Source organism: Lepidochelys kempii, chromosome 2 (genome assembly GCF_965140265.1).
Source record: "Lepidochelys kempii isolate rLepKem1 chromosome 2, rLepKem1.hap2, whole genome shotgun sequence".
NCBI lineage: Eukaryota > Metazoa > Chordata > Testudines > Cheloniidae > Lepidochelys > Lepidochelys kempii.
In genome coordinates, this window is record NC_133257.1 from 269,597,163 (window position 1) to 269,615,519 (window position 18,357).

Below are 18,357 nucleotides of genomic sequence, written 5' to 3' on the forward strand. Positions count from 1 at the left end.
TGTTTCCTGGTTAGTTGTGTAGTTTGGCTAGCGAGTACTGACCTATGCACGGCCACCTACCCCCTAACAGCATCTGCTGGGGCCCCCAACATGGGGCACAGGTGTCTCTCCTGCCCTACCCAAAGGAGGTGTTGGGACTGAAACAGCGACAGAGAGCGATGTGGGGGAGGGATAGCTCAGTGGTTTGAGCATTGGCCTGCTAAACCCAGGGTTGTGAGTTCAGTCCTTGAGGGGGCCATTTGGGATCTAGGGCAAAAATTGGGGACTGGTCCTGCTTTGAGCAGGGGGTTGGATTAGATGACCTCCTGAGGTCCCTTCCAACCCTGATCGTCTATGATTTTATGATGCAGTGGGAGAGTGGAGGGACAAGGAAGAGCAGACAGGGAAGGACAGCGGGGCTGGTCCAGAACCTGTCCCCCTCCCCCAGCAATACACCCATCGAGCTGAGAGAGCTTTATCGCGCCCGTGCCTGATCTTTAGGGACTCTGCAGCCCCAGAGTGGCCAGGGCACATGCAAAGGCCCAGCTCCAAACTTTGGGCAGGCCTGGTCACTGGGCTGCGGTGCCTTACTCCTGTGTCCATGGCAATGGGTACTTCAGCCTGGCGCCAGCCCCAGCCTGGCAGCCAATGGCACCAGGCAATGCCCCACCCCAGAATTGCCCCTTGATTTTGCTCAGCTTTGTGGTGGGTGGGTGGCTCCCCATGCTGTGGAGTTTTCTTGAGGGAGACTCTGAGCTTTGCTCCCAATTCCTGGCTACCCATCTGCTCAGTCCTGCATCTGTCTGGTTCCCAGCCGTGCCCCCAAGGCTGCCTTTGCCCACCTCTTGCCCTCAGCTCTGCGCCCCTGCTGAGGTGTTTGCAGTGACTGCTGCCCCTGCAGGCTTCAGGGAGTGACCAGGCGGAGCCAGCTGCAGGGTCTGTGTCCCTGGCTTCCCCCTCAAGGGTCTCCCTGGGGGCCTTGGCCAGCTCTGTGGGCAGAAAGCAGCTCTCCCCTCACAGCCCAGGCTGGGCAAGGTCCCCTCCCCTGTCAGAAATGCAGCCAGATAGTTTCCCTCCCCTATCTCCAGGACTTGGATGGCCGATTGTACCACCCGCCCGCCACTCTCCTAACTATGGAGCTCAGCTGCCTCCCCCCTCAGCTCGTGGATGGAGAGCATCGGCTGTGCCCACCCCACACAAGGGCTGAAGGGGTAAATTAGACCAATTAACCTGTAGACCACATCTGGAGAAGAGCCAGGGGATGCTAAGGCCTAACTTACTGATGAAGCCCAGCTGAGGGAGGAGCTGGGCTGGGTTTATAAAGCCAGAAAGCTGGCAGCAGAAGGGGGCTGCAGTCACTCCCAGGGAGAAGCACTTACAGTGACTCCCTCTGAGGAAGTTAGAGCTGGTTCACCCAGAGAAGAGGGGGACCAGAAGCTGTAGGAAGGAACAGCAAGGGCTGCGGGACAGCAGACCGGTTACAAGGTGCAGAGCCCCGGGAGTAGTGAGTGGCCCTGGTTTCCCTACCGGTTGCTGGGGAAGTGGCACCATCAGGACAGTGTCGGAGAGGACTGCCTGGGACTGGCTGTGTGGAAGGACTTTGGGTAACCCCCAGAAGGGGAACTACGTAGTGACTTGGCCAGAGGGCCGAGTCCAGAAGAGGTGGCTGCAGTTCCTGGAGCGAGGGAGGAGCTGCAGGGTGAAGATACCACCCGTGGAGGGTGCAACGCCTGGCAGAGCTAATCCCCAGGATGGGCAGGAGAAGGCACCACCAGCAGTGAGTGCACCCTGGCAACACAGAGACGCTCCCCTGCTGCCCATCAGGCCTGGCACCAAGCCCCCCTCAGCCAGAGCTAGGGGTAACCAACCAAATCCACGAGCGTGACGAGCAATTTCTGCTGCGTGCCCCAGACAGCGATCAGGGCCCCACTGGACAGTCCCTGCCCAACTGAGCTCATGAGCCATCTCCACGCCTGCTCCTGCTCCCCAGCCCCACTGTCTCTGCGTTGCTTGTTAAGACAGCTGGCACCCGGGACAGGGATGTCAGTACCACAGGTTCAGGGAGCTGGGGGGTCAACCTGCTGCCCACAGCAGGCCTATCTCTGCCCTGCCTAGGAGATCCTGGGTCAGGGATGGGGAAGAGGGAGCAGCCTGCACAGCTCAGGGAGGCTCTGCTCCACCCTCCCTCTGCACCCAGTCATTTCAAGCTGGGGAGGGAGGGAGGAACAGGTCCCTGTTGAGCTGCCCCCTCCTAGGCGGAGGGGAGGGCCTCCCGGGCTGCAGGAGGAGCAGAGGTGGAGAATTGCTGGGGGCTGCAGAGCCAGAGCCAACATCTGGAGTCGAAGGGGCAGGAGAGGCACAGAATCAGCTGATGCGGGGACAGAGTGATGCAGAATGAATGGAAGTAGAGCTGGGGACACAGGCAGGTGGGGACAAAATTAACTCCTTGGCAATTGTGCTTTGCAGGGAGAAGCTAGCAGCCCTCCTGCCATGGCTGTAATTGGTGTGATTTCACCCAAACTGGACATTAACTCTTTTTTTGCTCCAACGCTACTGGCAGGTACGGCGGGAACTTCTGAGCAGGTCCCTCTCGGTCCCAGCTTCCCCACTCTGTGACCATCTTGCCGTGGACCCAAGCAGATCTCGCCGATTGTTCTCAGCGCCAAGCCTCTGCTTCCCACCCTGGAGGGCTCCTCAGAGACTCCCCAAGACGGGTGTGAAGAAGGAAATGCCCAGCTCACAGCACTAGCCAGGCAAAGGGCTTGAGTTTCGTCTTTAATTACAGAGGGACATTAACATTCAAATGCCCCTTTGCTTGGGGGTCCCCTGCTGTGCCCCCTCCCAGGTGGAGAACAGAGACACCCCACCCCCACCCCTTCTTGCTCACCCAAGTTCTCGCTGGACCAGTGCTGGGTGCCCTGGCCAGCAACTGGGGAACTGAGCAGGCTGAGAAGCCCGCTTCCAACCCATCTCCAGCACCGTTTGAGAACACTGTTTATGGCACCATTTGGCTCAGGGGAACGGTATTATCCCCCTTTCTAGTTTAGGAATGATTCACAGATGAGTCCTAACCCCATCTCCTGCCTGGTCAGCTCTCCAGGCAGGGTTAAGGGCTTGTCTCGCAGCTGCTGTTTGATGGACAGGCTGAGGGCAGCTGCACCCAGTGGTGTCCCTGCCCATGCGGGCTGGGCTGTCTGAACCGCACCCTGGGCTCTCATGGCACGTCTGGGTCAGAAGCAGGTCTCGCTGCAGGACACTCAGGCAGATTCTCTCCTGTGGCTTTGTGTGGCTTCCCAGTTCTCTCTCTCCTGTCCCGTCCGTACACCGGAGTGCGGGATTGAGGGCGACTGGCAGAGCTGTGTGGGTGGGGAGCCCCGAGCGGGCATGGCAGGGCCAGGCTGAAGGGAGGATCTAGAGAAGGACTGCAATGGCTGGCTGTCGGGAATGAGGGGCACCAGCAGAGCTGTGTGGGTGGGGAGCCCCGAGCGGGCATGGCAGGGCCAGGCTGAAGGGAGGATCTAGAGAAGGACTGCAATGGCTGGCTGTCGGGAATGAGGGGCACCAGCAGAGCTGTGTGGGTGGGGAGCCCCGAGCGGGCATGGCAGGGCCAGGCTGAAGGGAGGATCTAGAGAAGGACTGCAATGGCTGGCTGTCGGGAATGAGGGGCACCAGCAGAGCTGTGTGGGTGGGGAGCCCCGAGCGGGCATGGCAGGGCCAGGCTGAAGGGAGGATCTAGAGAAGGACTGCAATGGCTGGCTGTCGGGAATGAGGGGCACCAGCATTGCTGGTGGGGGAGGGAGCCCAGTGCTGGATTAGCAGGGGGCTGCAGGTGGGTCTGAAGTGCATGAGCAGAACCAGGGTGACCTGGAAGGACTGGAATACGGGGGGGGAGGGGGGGCCCGGGGCTGGGATAGCACAGCAGGGAGGGGGGTTACAGGCTGGCACTGAGGGCACAGCATCTGCCCGCACTTTGTCCAGCTCACAGCAGAGCAACTGGTCGCTCGGTGTGGTGAGCCCTGCAAGTGACTAGTCCCCCACCGCTAGAGACAGGCTGCCTGCTGGCTCAGGGGGTCGTGCACAGCCCAGGCGCTGTCCCTGTCCCTCTGCAGGGGGGCAGCGTGGGTACGCTCATGCCTCAGGAGATGCGTCTTCCTGCTGAAGCTCTTGCCACACTGGGTGCAGATGTAGGGCCGGTGGCCCGTGTGCACGGCCTGGTGCCGGACCAGGTTGGTCTTGGAGCTGAAGCGCTTGCCACACTGGGCGCAGCCGTGGGGGCGGGTGCCGGTGTGCACGGCCTGGTGCCTCACCAGGTGGGACTTGCGGCTGAAGCCGCGGCCGCACTGCTCACAGATGTAGGGCCGCTTGCCGGAGTGGGCCTTGGTGTGGGCGATGAGGTTGGGCCGGGAGCTGAAGCTGCGGTCGCACTGGGGGCAGGCGAAGGGGCGCTCGCCAGTGTGGACGCGGCGGTGCCGCACCAGGTGCTGGTTGTGGGTGAAGCTGCGGCCGCAGTCGGGGCAGGCGAAGGGGCGCTCCCCGGTGTGCGTGCGCTGGTGCGTGGTCAGGTTGGGCTTGTGGCTGAAGCTCTTTTCGCAGTAGGCGCAGGCGTAGGGCTTGAGGCCCATGTGGCTGCGCAGGTGGGCAGTCAGGTGGCGCTTGTCGCTGAAGCCGCGGCCGCACTCGGCGCAGGAGAAGGGCCGCCCCTCCCGGTGCAGCCGCTGGTGCGACGTCAGGTTCTTCTTCCAGCTGAAGCTTTTGCCGCACTCGGAGCAGGTGAAGGGTTTCTGCTCCGGCGAGGTCCCCGGGGACGGCGTTGCCACCCCTGGCAGCCTGCAGGGGGCACTTGTCTCCAGCTCGGCCAGCTCCCCCGGCCCCGGCCCCGGCCCCGGCTCCGGCTCCGTGTGCACGCGCTGGTGTCGCACCAGATGCTGCTTGTGGGTGAAGCTGCGGGCGCACTGAGCGCACGGGTAGGGGCGCTCCCCGGTGTGGATGCGCTGGTGCCGGATCAGGTGCGTCTTCTTGCGGAAGCTGCGGCCGCACTCGGCACAGGGGAAGGGCCGCTCCCCGGTGTGCGTCTTCTGGTGCGATCCCAGGTGGATCTTCTGGCTGAAGCAGCGGCCGCACTGGGCACACTGGTAGGGGCGCTCACCCGTGTGGATGCGCTGGTGCCGTGTCAGGTGGGCCTTCTTGCTGAAGCCCTTGCCGCACTGGGCGCAGGGGAAGGGCCGCTCCCCTGAGTGGGTGCGCTGGTGGGCCACCAGGTTGGGCTTCTGGCTGAAGCTGCGGCCGCACTCCCCGCAGGCATAGGGGCTCTCCCCAGTGTGCACCCGCTGGTGGAGCCGCAGCGTCAGCTTGTCCTTGAACCGCCGCTCGCACTCGGTGCAACCGTACGGCTTCTCGGTCAGCAGCTGCCACTGCTGCAGGGCCAAGCCCGGGAGGTCGCCGTAGCTGCCGTAGTCCTCCAGGCTCGGCCTCTCCAGCTTGCACGCGCCCAGGTAGCCGTGGCCCCCGTCAGGGTGCAGCAAGCCGCTGCCCTGTAGCTGCCCCGACAGCAGCGCCTCCGCGCTGAGACTCGCGGGCCACTCCTCGTAGTCCTCCTCCACCTTCACTGTCCGGATGAGCCAGTCATCTGCCCGGGGTGGAGGGGAGAGAGAGATGGGGAATCAGACAGCCTGGCACGTCGGGTAACCCACTGAAGCCACAGACCCCCTGCCATCAGCCAGCCACGTTCCTGGCTTCTTCAGGGACAGATCCACGCCCAGCAATTCCAGTACCTTCCCCTGCTGAGCTACCGGTGCGGCTCCCGCGGCCCAGCGAGTCCTGGGAACCGGGGCCCGGGATGTGAACGGGGCCCACAACACGCACGCCTGAGTGGTCCCCTCGCTGGCCAAGGGCTGACTGGGCTGGGGAGACTAAGCACCTCTCACCGCAGGGCTGGGGCACATTGGCAGCGGATGGTGCCAGGGAGTTTGCTTGGCTGCTGAGGCTGCCCAAGCTTGGCAGATACAGCGGGGGGGGGGGGGGGTCTCACCTGAGCAGCTGCTCTCAGGGCCTTTTTGTCCTTCCAGACCCCTCTGCTCCCCGCCACCACGCTGCTGCTGCTGCTCTCGCTCACCTTGCGGGACGATCTCGGGCTTGGGAACTACGGATCCTGTCCGAGGGGGAGAGAGAATGAAGCCCAGATTCCCGCACGCTTCAGGAAGTGTCACAAGCAGCCCAGGAGTGGCTGGCTGCACCTCCCTCCATCTCCTAGGGTTTTATAAAGTCGCCCATCACCGTGGCATCAGGGCACCGGAAGGGCAGCACATCCTGGCTCTGGCAGACCAAGAGGAGAGGGGAGTTCCACTGCCCCGCCCTGCGAATGCCATCAGAGGCTCCCTCCTGCGTTCAGCACGGGGCTACCACTCGCTGGCAGCGGCACTCGGAGAGAGGCAGCCCCATAAGCAACCGCGACCCGAAGCAGGAAGGGTTTTGTGGGGCCACAGCAACTGCTCAAAGGGCCTGCAGCCAGGGACAGGCAGCCAGCACCAGTGCCACGAGCTCACGGCGCTATGCGGGGGCTGCTACAGCCTCCAGCTCAGCCCCCAGGAGACGCCTGCCAGGCGCGAGAAAGGCTCCTGCTTCCCACAGGAAGGAACGCAAACCTCGGGCCGAGCACCAGCGATGACAAGTCGTCTTGGCAACAGCTGCAGCTGGGGTTCAGCAGGACCTCCAGGCTGGCAGAGCAACAACCGTGCCCAGATGCTCCTGCCGCTGACACGGCACAAGCACTGGTCAGCCCACGTCCTCACTCTGCTTCCAGGACCTGGAGCATCTCGCCTGGGAAAGAGCCCTCCCCTTGCCCCTAACTGACCTGGGCTGGCGCTGCCAGGGGCCTCCCTCTCCTCTGCCTCCCCAGGAGCCTTGGCACAAGGCTCTTCGGCTTGCTCGATACGTGGGACAATCTCGGGTTTGGCGACGGGGGACCCTGCATGAGACACAACAGAGGCTGCTGGCCACGTGCGGGGCAGGCCTGTCCACCGCCGGCTCTCAGGCACAGCAAACCCAGTCGCCCCAAAGCTGATGGAGGGTACGTTTAGGAGAGGAGTCCGGATAGGGCCGTAGTCCCTGTGGAGACAACACTCCTGCACAGTGCCACTGGACTGGGGTTGCAATGGCTTCTGGAAGCAACAACTCCTGCATGAGCCACGCACCAGAGGGCCTGCCTGTTTGCAGCCAGGAGAGAGCCCCTGACACTGTAGGTGCTCCATTCACCAGCCCCCCAGGGAATTTAGGGGGAGGTGCCCCTCGCTGGCTCTTCCCGGAGCACTCCCTGTGCAATGCGGGGCACACCCGGCAGGCGGGGGCTGTTTTTACCCAGAGCAATCATGGCATCATAGTTCTCCCTCATTCTGGTCTTGTGCTGCTCCCCGTGCCGCTCTGCCACTGCTCCAGAAGGGAAGGGAGGTCTGGTCCGCACACCTCGCTGGGACCTGCAACAACAAGAGATACCTGCCCATCAGAACATGCGGCTGAGTGAGCAGCATGCCTAGTGGGCATACCCCAGCAGATCCCAGGGGCTTTGGAAACGTCCCCATGGGCTAATCCACTTCAGCTCTGGGGCAGCATCACAGTCAGGGCTTGGTGCACTCTGGGAGAAGCTGGGCCTACATTCTGCAGCCTCTGGTGGAAAGTCTGCAGCAGTTTCAAGAACATTCAGAAACGGAGATTTCTGTGGACACAGGGATGAAGCTAAGCAGCTTAGCTCCACGCTCTGTGTTTGGATGTTAAATCCGCTTTGCCTCACGCTGTCCTCACACACTCCATTTTCAACGTGCTATCGAATCCGGGAACGAAACTACAGAACAGCTTTGTAGACATCTTCCAGGGGCAAGCTGAAGGTCTCGGCCGCTGGGGGAGGGGCAACTGGCAGCTGGAAAGGGGTGGAAGATTGATTGACGGTGTGGGGTCAACACATCGGCTGGATGCTTCTGCCCAAATAGTTAGCACTGTTGGGTTATTACTTGCTATCTGTAGGGTTCAGAGTTAACATCCCATTGAGATGAATGGGGCAATCCACACCCCTCCAAGCTAATGTCCCTTAGCTCAGGCAGACATCCCTGCGCGGCTTACACTGGGCTCCAGCTTTCAGCATCTCATTTGTTGCTATGAGGGCAAGAATCATTTTTAAAGTAGGGCTGAGCGGTTGGAGCCCAGATCTGCTCACAGGGCGGATGGTACGATTGGGACCCTTGTCGTGCCTTAGATGTTCATCTTCAGGCTTGGCTCCTGGCTGCTAGTGACGCCTTTATCATTAGGATGCGGGATCTGCTTGCAGCCCTGCCCCCATCTTCTGGTAAATGAAAATTCTCGCTGGCATTAAACAAGGGACCATCCCCCAGTATCATGTGCGGAGGCATCACAGGGAGAGCAGACAAAATCCGCCTGCTGGGGCACAGTGATTCAGCTGGCGCTCTGCTCCCTGTGTGCCCCATGCCCCTTCGCGTACGTCTACACTGCAATAAACCCGGGGCGCCGAGGCTCAGGCCCGGGGCAGAGAGCTCAGGCTGCAAGGCCATAACACCACAGTGCAGCTGTTCTGGTTCGGGCTGGAGCCCAGGCTCTGGGACCCTCTAACATTGCAGGATCTCAGAGCCCAGGCTCCAGCCCGAGCCTGGATGTTTATACTGCTATTTCACAGCCCGAGCCCGGGCCAGCCATGCTGCAGGCCTTTCACCGCGGTGCACACGTACCCTTAGTGACTCCTTTCTACTCCTGAGCTGGGTCGGCTCCGCAGGGCCATGGGGGGGGTCTGCGTCCTATTCTGGCTCCTGCTCTGGGCTCTCCATTGGCAGTGATGGTAGGCGAGGGGGAACGACCCAGCAGGGCTGTCAGAGCCCAGGCAGGGTTTGCGGGGCTGGCAGCTCGGGCTCTCAGCGCACACGGTCTGGGGCTGGCCTTGTCTCCCTGGCGGGCTAGCACGTGGCTGCGGAGGAGCTTGGTGGGCTGCGTAGAGGTGGGCGTGTCCTGTCGGGTCCGACTCCTCCCAGCTGCGTTTGGACACGCTAAGGCTCTGTGGTGAAGACAAGGCTAGTGAGATGGCGAGCCACGGTGTTCTCGCGGAGGCCTCAGTCATGGGCACAGCACCTTAGCTAGCAGGTGACAGCTTCCCCAATAGCCACAGCTTTACCTCTCCCCATGACCCCCGTTAACCCCTTCCTAGCCCTATTAGGTGGCTGTGGTGTCCCCTGAGCTCACAGGGCTTCACGCCCCACCCCAGACAAGGCACCAGTGGCTCTTCACTCTGTGCCTGAGACCAGCAACATTGCCTGGGCTCCTGCTGGTGTCTCCCTCCAGCAAGGAATCCCACCCCAGGGCTCAACCCTACTGAGATTGTCCCAGCAACTGGGGTGTCTGCCGCGGGGGCCATCCCTCTTCCCCCTGCCCATGCAGTCTCTCCCCTGCCCTCCCCCAGCTGCCCAGCCCTTCCCCCTCTCTGGGCTGGCTTTATCACCTCCCCTTCCCCTGCCACATGGCCTGGCCTCCCCCCCTGCACAGACCCTCTCCCCCCCCTCCTCTGCAGAGACCCTCTCCACCCCCTCCCCTGCTACAAGGCCTCCCCTCCCCCACAGACTCCCCTCTACCCAGACCCTCTTCCTCCCTTGCTGCAAGGCCTCGCCTCTGCACAGACCCTCTTCCTCCCCTCCCCCCACCCTGCACAACCCTTCTTCCCCCTCCCCTTCCTGTACAGCTTCCCCTCCCCTCCCCTCAATTCTTGCTTCATCTCGCCTTCCTCTTCCTGCATCGTCTCTCCCCCTCCCCCAACTCTGCCTAGAGTCTCCCCCCCCCCCGTGATCCTGCTGTCTCCCTAGAACTTCTCCCCCCCCTTTTGCCCCTCCCCTCCTGTCTAATCTCCCGCCCCTGCCTAGATGGTCCCCCCCCCCATTGTTAAGCCCTTCCCCCACCGGCCGCGGGCAGAGCACAGGGCGCAGCGGGGGACTCAGGAGCCCCCCCCGTGCTGCTGCATCAAAGAGAGTCAGGAAGTGCCCCCCCCACCCCAGCGGCGCTGAGCTCTCCGCGCCCATCACCGCGGCGTCGGGCGCCCCCCCCCCCCCGGCTCCAGCTGCCCCCGGGCGCAGTTCGGCCCCACGCGCGTCCTACCCGCGCGGCAGCCCCCACGGCCACGCGTGGCCCGGCTCCCCGGCGCAGCCCCCGCTCCGCCGCGACGGGACCGCACCTGGTCCAGGGGCGGCGGCGGCGGGGCCCCCTGCTCCCTCCTGCCGGAGGCGCGGCAGCCGCGGGCCGGGCTGGGAGGCGCTGGGCAGCCCGGCGGGGGGAGCGGCCGGGCACCCTGGGAGCTGTAGTGTCCCTGCGGGTACCCGCGGGGCCCGCGGCAGGGAGGGGACTACATCTCCCAGCAGCCAGCGGGCGGGGCCCGAGCAGCCAGCTGGCCGGGGCGCCGGAGAGAGGGGCCCGAGCCCGAGCCCGGCGCGGCCACGCCTGGGGTCAGCCGGGGCCGCCCTGCTCCCTTCCTCCCCGCCTGGGGGCAGCCAGGCCCTCGGCCTCGCTAGCCCCACGTGCCGGGGGCGCTGGAGCGGGGGTCCCAGGGGGCAGAGGGTCATGTCTTCTGCTGGGCCGGCTTCGGGGGGGCGGGACAGACCCGCTTTCCAGCCGGGCCGAGCTCTTTTTCGGCCGTGGGAAAGGGGCTCTGAGCGGGACCGAAACGCGGGGCTGTTTGGTGTAGGTCTTGCCAGGGCCCATGCAAGGTGGAGATAAACCCTCTGCCGCCATAGGGCAAACAGCGGTCACTTCCCCCACGCTCTGCGAGACCCGTGCACGGCGCTTAGCCCGCTGGGGGCCTAGCCAGGACCCCACAGTGGAGACACTCCCCCCCCCCGGGGGAAGGGCGGCGAGCACAGGACTGGGGGCTCTGTCACCCTTGTGCAACGGGGAAAACGCCCCGATTCAATCATTGGCCTAACTAGCCAGAGCAGCACTGCCCACCGACGCCAGGGCAGAGCCTCCCCGGGTCTGGGGGTTGACCCTGTGTCCCTTTGTCATCTCTGTCCCTGAGCCAGTGGCAGGCGGCTCTGTAGTGCCATGCTGGCTGCCCGGATCAGGTCCCCTTTTGCGACAGGACTCCTGACTGTCTGAGGTATTTTCTCTGTGGTCTCCCTCCTAGCTCGGACACGGCAGCATAGCGCCTCTGTCATGCTGGCTCTCCTCCCTGCGTCCGGGCCGTGCTTTGCGCCTCCCGATTTCTAGCTCTAGTCTGGTCAGTGACTCGGCGCTTGGCAAGAGGCTGCCTTAGTTCCTACTTCAGGGTGGTGAGGGGCGGCCGTGGCCCCGCCTTGCAGAGCGGCTGGGTGGATGTTGGTAAATGGCTGTGAGGCAGGCCCGGCTCTGGCAAGGCTGCCCTGGCATCCTGTCCCCTCCAGGACCTAGCTACACTGCTCTGCCCTTCTGGGGGAGCCTCTTGGGGAATCGAGGTGTCTCCCCCTCCTGGGCTCTCATGCACTAGCCCAGTTCTGCTGTGGTTTGGTGGCAAATGCACCAGGGGAATGTTTTTGGCTGAACTCCCTTTTCCATGGCACGTCAGACCGTTCCTGGAACAGTTCTATTCGCCCTGGGCTTTGGGGAAGGCTTCTTTTTCACACCCTAAACAGCGAGCTAAATTTTCCCAGACAGGGTCCCTTCCATGTTAGCCCAGAGCTGGGCAGGGGCACAGCCTGGTGTTGGCAATGCCCACCGCAGAAGCTCAGCAGCGGAGGGAGTGATTCCGGCATGGCTGGATGGAGGACAGAGATCATGCCTAATCCTTAGCGGTAGCTTACCGGCCCCTGGACATGCCATTGGCCACAGCTGTTCTCTGGCTGTAGCCAGCTCAGCCTGTGCTGTGACTCGGAGGCAGCCAGCTCCAGGGCAGGTTAGTACCTGGGGGAGCTCCCCAAGGAGCACCGAGGGGCCCTCAGAATTGGTGCTGGGGACTCAAGATGGGGGAAGCAATGTGCTGGGTGGTGCTGCCTTTTGGATGAGACCCAGACGGCACCAGGATCACGTTCAAAATCAGGAGTCAGATCCTCCCAGATCAGGAGATGGTAAAAAAAGAAAAAAAAAAAGATGAAAGCATGTTGTTTGGTCTGTCTTGTGTGTTTTGAACTCCTGCTGCCTCCCTGTGTGTGTGTGTGTGTGTGTGTGACAGAGAAAGAGAAGGAGAACTGGTGTTGCCACTAGCTAGTGAGAAATATGGCAGGCCTGGAGGGAGTGGAGCTGCCCTGCGCTGCTGGGCTCTTTCTGCTCCCTACTTCCCCCACTCCCCATGAGAGCAGTGTCAGCTGTTCCCTCTCCCCCTCCCCTACCCCAAAACTCTTCCTGGCTGCCGAAGGGGGGAAGAGTGTGCTGTGTGTCTCTGCAGCGGTCCTGATTGGCTGCTCTTCGCAGGGAAGTGGGGAAGGCAGCCAATCACAGAGAGGTTCCCGACCCCAGGCCATCGGAAAGGCATGAATGGGGGAGTTTCTGGCCGCACTGGGGCATTGGATCCAGCGGGGGCTGACTTTGCGTCACCTGCCGTCAATGCACAAGAGTTAGCCACACAGAATGCGCGTCCCCAAGATTCAGAGCCCCTGTGCGCTGCTCGGGGCGGACTCCAGGGACTCTCCCTGGAGGGGCGGGGCGGATTCCATCCCTTCCTGTCCCGTTCCCCCCACCCCCAACTAGACAGGACAGGCAGCATTCCTACTCCCGCTGCGGGCCCCCTGCACTGGCTCCTATCCCCCGCCTACACCCGGCATTCACTTATCCCCCATACTCCCCTCCTTTCCCCTCACATCCGCCCTTTCTGCCACGCCACGTTCCCCCGCAATCGCACGCTGTCTTCTCCCATCCCCCTTTCCTGCGTCCCACCTCCCCCGGGCACCCCAGACATCCCTGTCCTACCAACTTCCGCACTGTGGGGGTGAGTCTCCAAATCCTTGGGTGTGTCTCTTAATGCCCCAGCCCCTGGACTCAGGTGAGTTTCGTGAGAATCTCAGCTTTCGTAGGGGGGGGAAGGGAATGTACTGGCCCTCTTGGCTGTGGAGAAAAGCTGGGGAGCGTGACCCGAGTTCCCCCTGCAGACTCTCACAACAGAGGGCCCAGCACCACGTTCATCATTTTTGAAGAATCTCATGATTTCGGGGGCCTGACTCATGGTTTTAGAACACTGGGGTTGGTGAGACCATGAACCCATCATCCTCCCTGCTACCCCCACAGTCTTGTTCCCAACACTTCCCTGTTCCCTGGCCAGCCCCTCCTATGGCCACATCTTCCCTGACAGCGATGTGGCATCTGCTTGGGAACAACAGGACAGGGTGCCCAGCGGTGCTGCGGGCTGTCTCATTGTAATGCATGAAGCTCAAATGGATGTGGTGTGACGAAGTGGGACTGTTCTTAATGTTTCCTTTGAATAGTGTGGGGGTGCCTCAGTTTCCCCTATGCAGTTTGTAAATATCTAGGGGGTGGGGTAAGGGTGTATGATAATTGCAGAGCCCTAGAGGGCAGGTGTGTGCAGGGGTCTGAACACAGAGAATGGCCGACACCCTGTTTCCTGGCAACTGATGACCTGGGCCCTTCCCCCCTGCAAGGTGAGAGCTAAAAGGTTGGAGAACAAAGGAATCAGGTGACCTCCTGGCCTAGGAAAGGGACAAAGCCCAGAGGAGGATGAGGGGCTGGAGGGAGTTTCAGTTTGGGGCTGGCTGGAGACATGGAGTGAAGTACAGACGTGGTTGTCTGGCTCACTGCCCCCCAAAATGGACCCAGCTGAGGGGTCCGGTTCTCTGCCCTACAAGCTCTGTGTTAGACCATGTTCCTGTCGTCTAATAAACCTTCTGTTTTACTGGCTGGCTGAGAGTCACGTCTGACTGCGAAGTTGGGGGGCAGGGCCCTCTGGCTTCCCCAGGACCCTGCCTGAGTGGACTCGCTGTGGGAAAAGCACGGAGGGGCAGAGGATACTGAATGCTCCGAGGTCAGACCCAGGAAGGTGGAAGCTGTGTGAGCTGTGTGTCTTGCAGACAGGCTGCTCACAGGAAGGCGACTGCCCCAGAGTCCTGACTGGCTTCATGGGGAGCAGTTCCAGAGCATCGCCCACGGACTCCGTGACAACTGGTGGTAGCCGTGGGATGTACTGCACCCCATGGACGGCGCTTCCTGCAGTAAGTGACTGGGGAGCAGTAAAACAAAGGGGGATTGACAGGGACTAGGCGTGCTGAAGATTCAGAGAGAGACGGTTTCAGGGGGCGGTTAACCCCTAGGATTGTGTGACCACAGAATAGGACTTTTGCAGTAACAGGGTCCCCCGGGGCACTGCAGCGAGTGGTCCCAGGGGCAGAGGAGTCTGCCGCTCAACCCTGGCAAAGAGGTGGTGACCTTGAGAAGGGCTGGCACACTAGGGGTTCTCCCTGGAAACTGTGGGGAGCTGAGAGCACACAGGCCTGTGAGTCCACAACAACTTGGGAAGAGCGGAGTGACGGCCTGTCACCGTCTCCTTAAGAAGGACATTGTAACCCTGTGCAGAAAGAGAGGGTTGAGCATTGGAAAGTTCACCAAAGCACAGTTAATTGTAAAGCTGGAGGAGGAGGATGACCGTAAAGCTGGAGGAGGATGACCACTCTAAGGAAAGGTTTCAGAGTAGCAGCCATGTTAGTCTGTATTCGCAAAAAGAAAAGGAGGACTTGTGGCACCTTAGAGACTAACCAATTTATTTGAGCATGAGCTTTCGTGAGCTTCCGATGAAGTGAGCTGTAGCTTGCATCCGATGAAGTGAGAGCTCACGAAAGTGAAAGTGAAAGTGAGTGTGAGCTCACGAAAGCTTATGCTCAAATAAATTGGTTAGTCTCTAAGGTGCCACAAGTACTCCTTTTCTTTTTGCGAATACAGACTAACACGGCTGCTACTCTGAAATCTCTACACAATGTGCATGATAATCAAGGTGGGCCATTTCCTGCACAAATCCAGGTTTTCTCACCCCCCCACCCCCATACACACACAAACTCACTCTCCTGCTTGAATTTGAATCCAGGGAACCAATCAGTGGAGAGGGAAATGGTCAGTGAAAATGCAGATGACCTGGCAAGCAGCAGGGAGGAGCGGCTAGGCTCAGGCTACCTGCCTGCCTGTAACCAGACCAATGGGTCTCCCCGCTCCCCTTGCACACCAGAGAGGGGGGCTCAGGGGGCTCACGCTGGCTCTGATGAAGTGAGGAAAGCAGCGAGCTCGCTGCCTACCCCCACAGGGACAGAAAGGGCAGCGCTGAGCACAGTGGGAGCTGAGACCCCAGCTGAGTGCGGGGAGACACAGGCAGGGCAGGGGATCTGTGGGGAGTGGCAAGGTGCTTGGTAAGGAAAGACTGGATGAGCCTAAGCAGCCTTGTGATCTGATGGCCTTGTCTAGTCAGCAGTGTGGGAAGGGGAGGAGGGTGGAAGAGGAGTGTCCCTGGACCTTACCTGTTAGCTGGGTGGAGAATTGTGACAGGGAAGGAAATGTGCTCCTTTCTATCAGGGGTATTGACTTGCCTATGGAAGGAGCTACTCTGATCTCCAAGCAGTTGTCTGTGACCAGCCTTGTGTGCTGGGACCAGGGGAATGAGATCCCAAGCTGTGTGTCTGGGAAAGGAGAAAGTGTGTCCGGCTCTTCTTTGTCTGTGGAGCAGACAGAAGGGGCCTTTCAGCCTGTGATGGTTGAGGGTTGTGCAGTTGTCTCAGAGTTGGTTCTGGACTCAGCTAAAGCCCAGGAAGGGAAGGGTCCTAAGTTTGTGTCTGACCTGTAACTAGGTCGCATCCAGTTAGTGTCTATGTAAAATCCCCGAGACCAGACAATTCTGGTGCTTGTATTTTGCCTGTTGCTAGTGTGTTGTTGGGAAAGGGTGTAGCAACTCTGTCTAATCAGGGTGAGACCCTAGCCAGGGCACAAGGAGAGCATGAAGGTGTGTGATTGTGTTACCTACTGAGGGTGTGGAAACCTGTAGCAAGAAGGAAAAGATTCCTGAACTTGTGTGTGGCAAAGGGAAGGAGAATGCTTCTGACCTTTTCTCTAGGAAGTCTGTAAGTTTGCCTGAAAGGGGATTGTGTAGGAATCCGCCGGATGGGCCAGAGGTAATTGTGGATGTAAGGGAGACCCAGAAGGAGTCTGTTGTTGCTCAGGAAAGTGTTCCCCTAGAGCAAGCCCTAGGTAAAGAGGGTAAGAGCAGAATTTCTGTGAGGGGTGAATTGTTGCATAGAAAAGCCCCTAGGGAAAGGAATCCTCATGGAGTCTTTGCAAGCAGTTTACTGCAACTGAAGGGTGTGAAAGTGATTTAATCAAGAAAGTTTCAGTTCCTAACAGCCAGAAATTTTCTGTTGTGAATGGATCCACTGACTTTCCTATTGAAAGATCCAGTGTGGATAGCTTTGAGAAGGTCTCAGATGGAGTGAAAACAATTAAGAAAGTTAAACAGTCCTATAACCAAGTGGCTGTGTTTGGCCAGCTTATTGGGGAGAAGACCCAATCCCAGTTTGACCCCCTGGGGTTTTGGGGTGGCCAAAGGGCACGGGCCGCATAAACCTTCCGACATGCAGCCTGCGAGTGCTATCGACCACCCCCAACCTAAGGGAGGGCGTGAAACTGGAAGGGCCTGGTGTAACTCCTACCAAGGAATGGGAGAGATGCTGGGGCATCCATGGGAACACTGGTGGCTTCAAACTTCCCTAGGTCACTGGCTAAAGTGACCCCGCTCAGTTCAATCTCGAAGGGGTGAGAGATGTGACAAAGTGGGACTGTTCTTAATGTTTCCTCTGAATAGTGTGGGGGTGCCTCAGTTTCCCCTATGCAGTTCTTAAGTATCTAGGGGGTGGGGTAAGGGTGTATGATTATTGCAGAGCCCTAGAGGACAGGTGTGTGCAGGGGTCTGAACACAGAGAATGGCCGACACCCTGTTTCCTGGCAACTGATGGCCTGGGCCCTTCTCCCCTGCAAGGTGAGAGCTAAAAGGTTGGAGAACAAAGGAATCAGGTGACCTCCTGGCCTGGGAAAGGGATAAAGCCCAGAGGAGGAGGGGCTGGAGGGAGTTTCAGTTTGGGGCTGGCTGGAGACATGAAGTACAGACAGGGTTGTCTGGCTCACTGCCCCCCAAAATGGACGCAGCTGAGGGGTCCTGTTCTCTGCACCTACAAGCTCTGTGTTAGACCATGTTCCTGTCGTCTAATAAACCTCTGTGTTACTGGCTGGCTGAGAGTCCCGTCTGACTGCGGAGTTGGGGGCAGGACCCTCTGGCTTCCCCAGGACCCCACCTGGGCGGACTCGCTGTGGGAAGCGCAGGGAGGGGCAGAGGAGGCTGAATGCTCCGAGGTCAGAGCCAGGAAGGTGGAAGCCGGGTGAGCTGTGTGTCCTGCAGACAGGCTGCTCCCAGGAAGGCGACTGCCCCAGAGTTCTGCCTGGCTTCATGGGCAGCAGTTCCAGAGCATCGCCCCGGGACTCCGTGACACGTGGTGCCCAGCGGTGCTGAGGGCCGTCTGTGGCTTCTGCTGCCATTTTGGGGAAGGGCCAGACTTGGGGAGGTGAAGGCAGAAATCAGAAATTCACGAGAACCCTTAAAAAAAACTCCCAACGAGCCGAGAGTGAGCCCCCTGACAGAGAGTGAGCCCCCTGATAGCAGCGTGAGAGCTGGCAATGCTGGGCCGTAGGGGGGTGTGCAGCCCCCCGGCACCACGGGGCCCGATCTGCGAGTGGGACCTCTGGGTGCTGCTGCAACGCAGACAACAAATCACAGCAACCGTTCGCCCGCCTTTGCATTGTGAGGGGTGAGTGAAAGTTATCAGCCGCGGCTGGGCCCTGGGAAGCAGAGAATAGCCAGAGTGCAGCGTGCTCCAGCCACTTGCCCTCTCTGCATCTCACCCACCTCCTTCTGCCCATCGCCTGCCCAAAGTTGCCACCTGGCTGGTTAGCAGATTTTCTGGGCTGGCTTGGTTCCCTCGGACCATGCTGGCGCGCTCTCCGGGTCACCGCCCCACAGCTTGGCCTGCCACGCCGTGCCGGGACAGAGTAAGGAAAGTGATGAAAGAATGTAAAAATGCACAGACTGCCATGTGTGTTTGGGTGGCCGGCGGCCGGGTTTTGCCGGGGGTGGGGGTGGCAGGCGGCCGGTTCTTGGTTGGGGTGGGGATGGCTGGCAGCCAGGTTTTGGCAGCGCGGGGAGGGGGGACAGCAGCCAGGTTTTGTTGGTGTGGGGTGGCAAGTAGCCCGTTTGCCTCCGTCTGGGAGGAGGCCACCCTAGGGCTGGAAGCAGGACCAGCGCAGGGCCCTGAGGGCAGTTCTGCACCCCCTGGGAGGCTGGCGGGGATGCCAGGGGGTCTCAGCGAGCCACGTCAACCCACTGAACGCGCCCAGAGGGGC

General features: G+C 60.7%; 1 protein-coding gene across 3 annotated transcripts; it reads right to left on the reverse strand.

The window, feature by feature from the left end:
- Nucleotides 1–1,345: 1,345 nt before the first annotated feature.
- ZNF467 (zinc finger protein 467) lies at nucleotides 1,346–10,283 on the reverse strand. 3 transcript variants are annotated; one of them, XM_073329222.1, is made up of 6 exons: nucleotides 10,193–10,283; nucleotides 8,709–9,028; nucleotides 7,333–7,448; nucleotides 6,830–6,943; nucleotides 6,008–6,127; nucleotides 1,346–5,605 (listed from the first exon to the last, which is right to left on the reverse strand). In XM_073329222.1, the coding sequence occupies exons 3-6, from the start codon at nucleotides 7,364–7,366 to the stop codon at nucleotides 4,020–4,022; spliced, it is 1,854 nt and encodes a 617-aa protein (XP_073185323.1). In that variant the 5' UTR covers nucleotides 7,367–7,448; nucleotides 8,709–9,028; nucleotides 10,193–10,283; the 3' UTR covers nucleotides 1,346–4,019. The 3 variants fall into 3 exon arrangements, with proteins under 3 accessions (XP_073185323.1, XP_073185322.1, XP_073185324.1); XM_073329221.1 differs by having other exon boundaries at nucleotides 10,117–10,283; XM_073329223.1 differs by lacking the exon at nucleotides 6,830–6,943 and having other exon boundaries at nucleotides 1,352–5,605; nucleotides 10,117–10,283.
- Between the last annotated feature and the right edge of the window lie 8,074 nt (nucleotides 10,284–18,357).

Coding starts and splice junctions, on each gene's coding strand:
- ZNF467 (XM_073329222.1), bottom strand. CDS start 7,366: ATGAGGGAGAACTATGATGCCATGATTGCTCTGG. Junction 6,944..7,332: donor TGATGCCATGATTGCTCTGG/GTAAAAACAGCC, acceptor TGTCTCATGCAG/GGTCCCCCGTCGCCAAACCC. Junction 5,606..6,007: donor CCCTGAGAGCAGCTGCTCAG/GTGAGACCCCCC, acceptor CACCCCGGGCAG/ATGACTGGCTCATCCGGACA.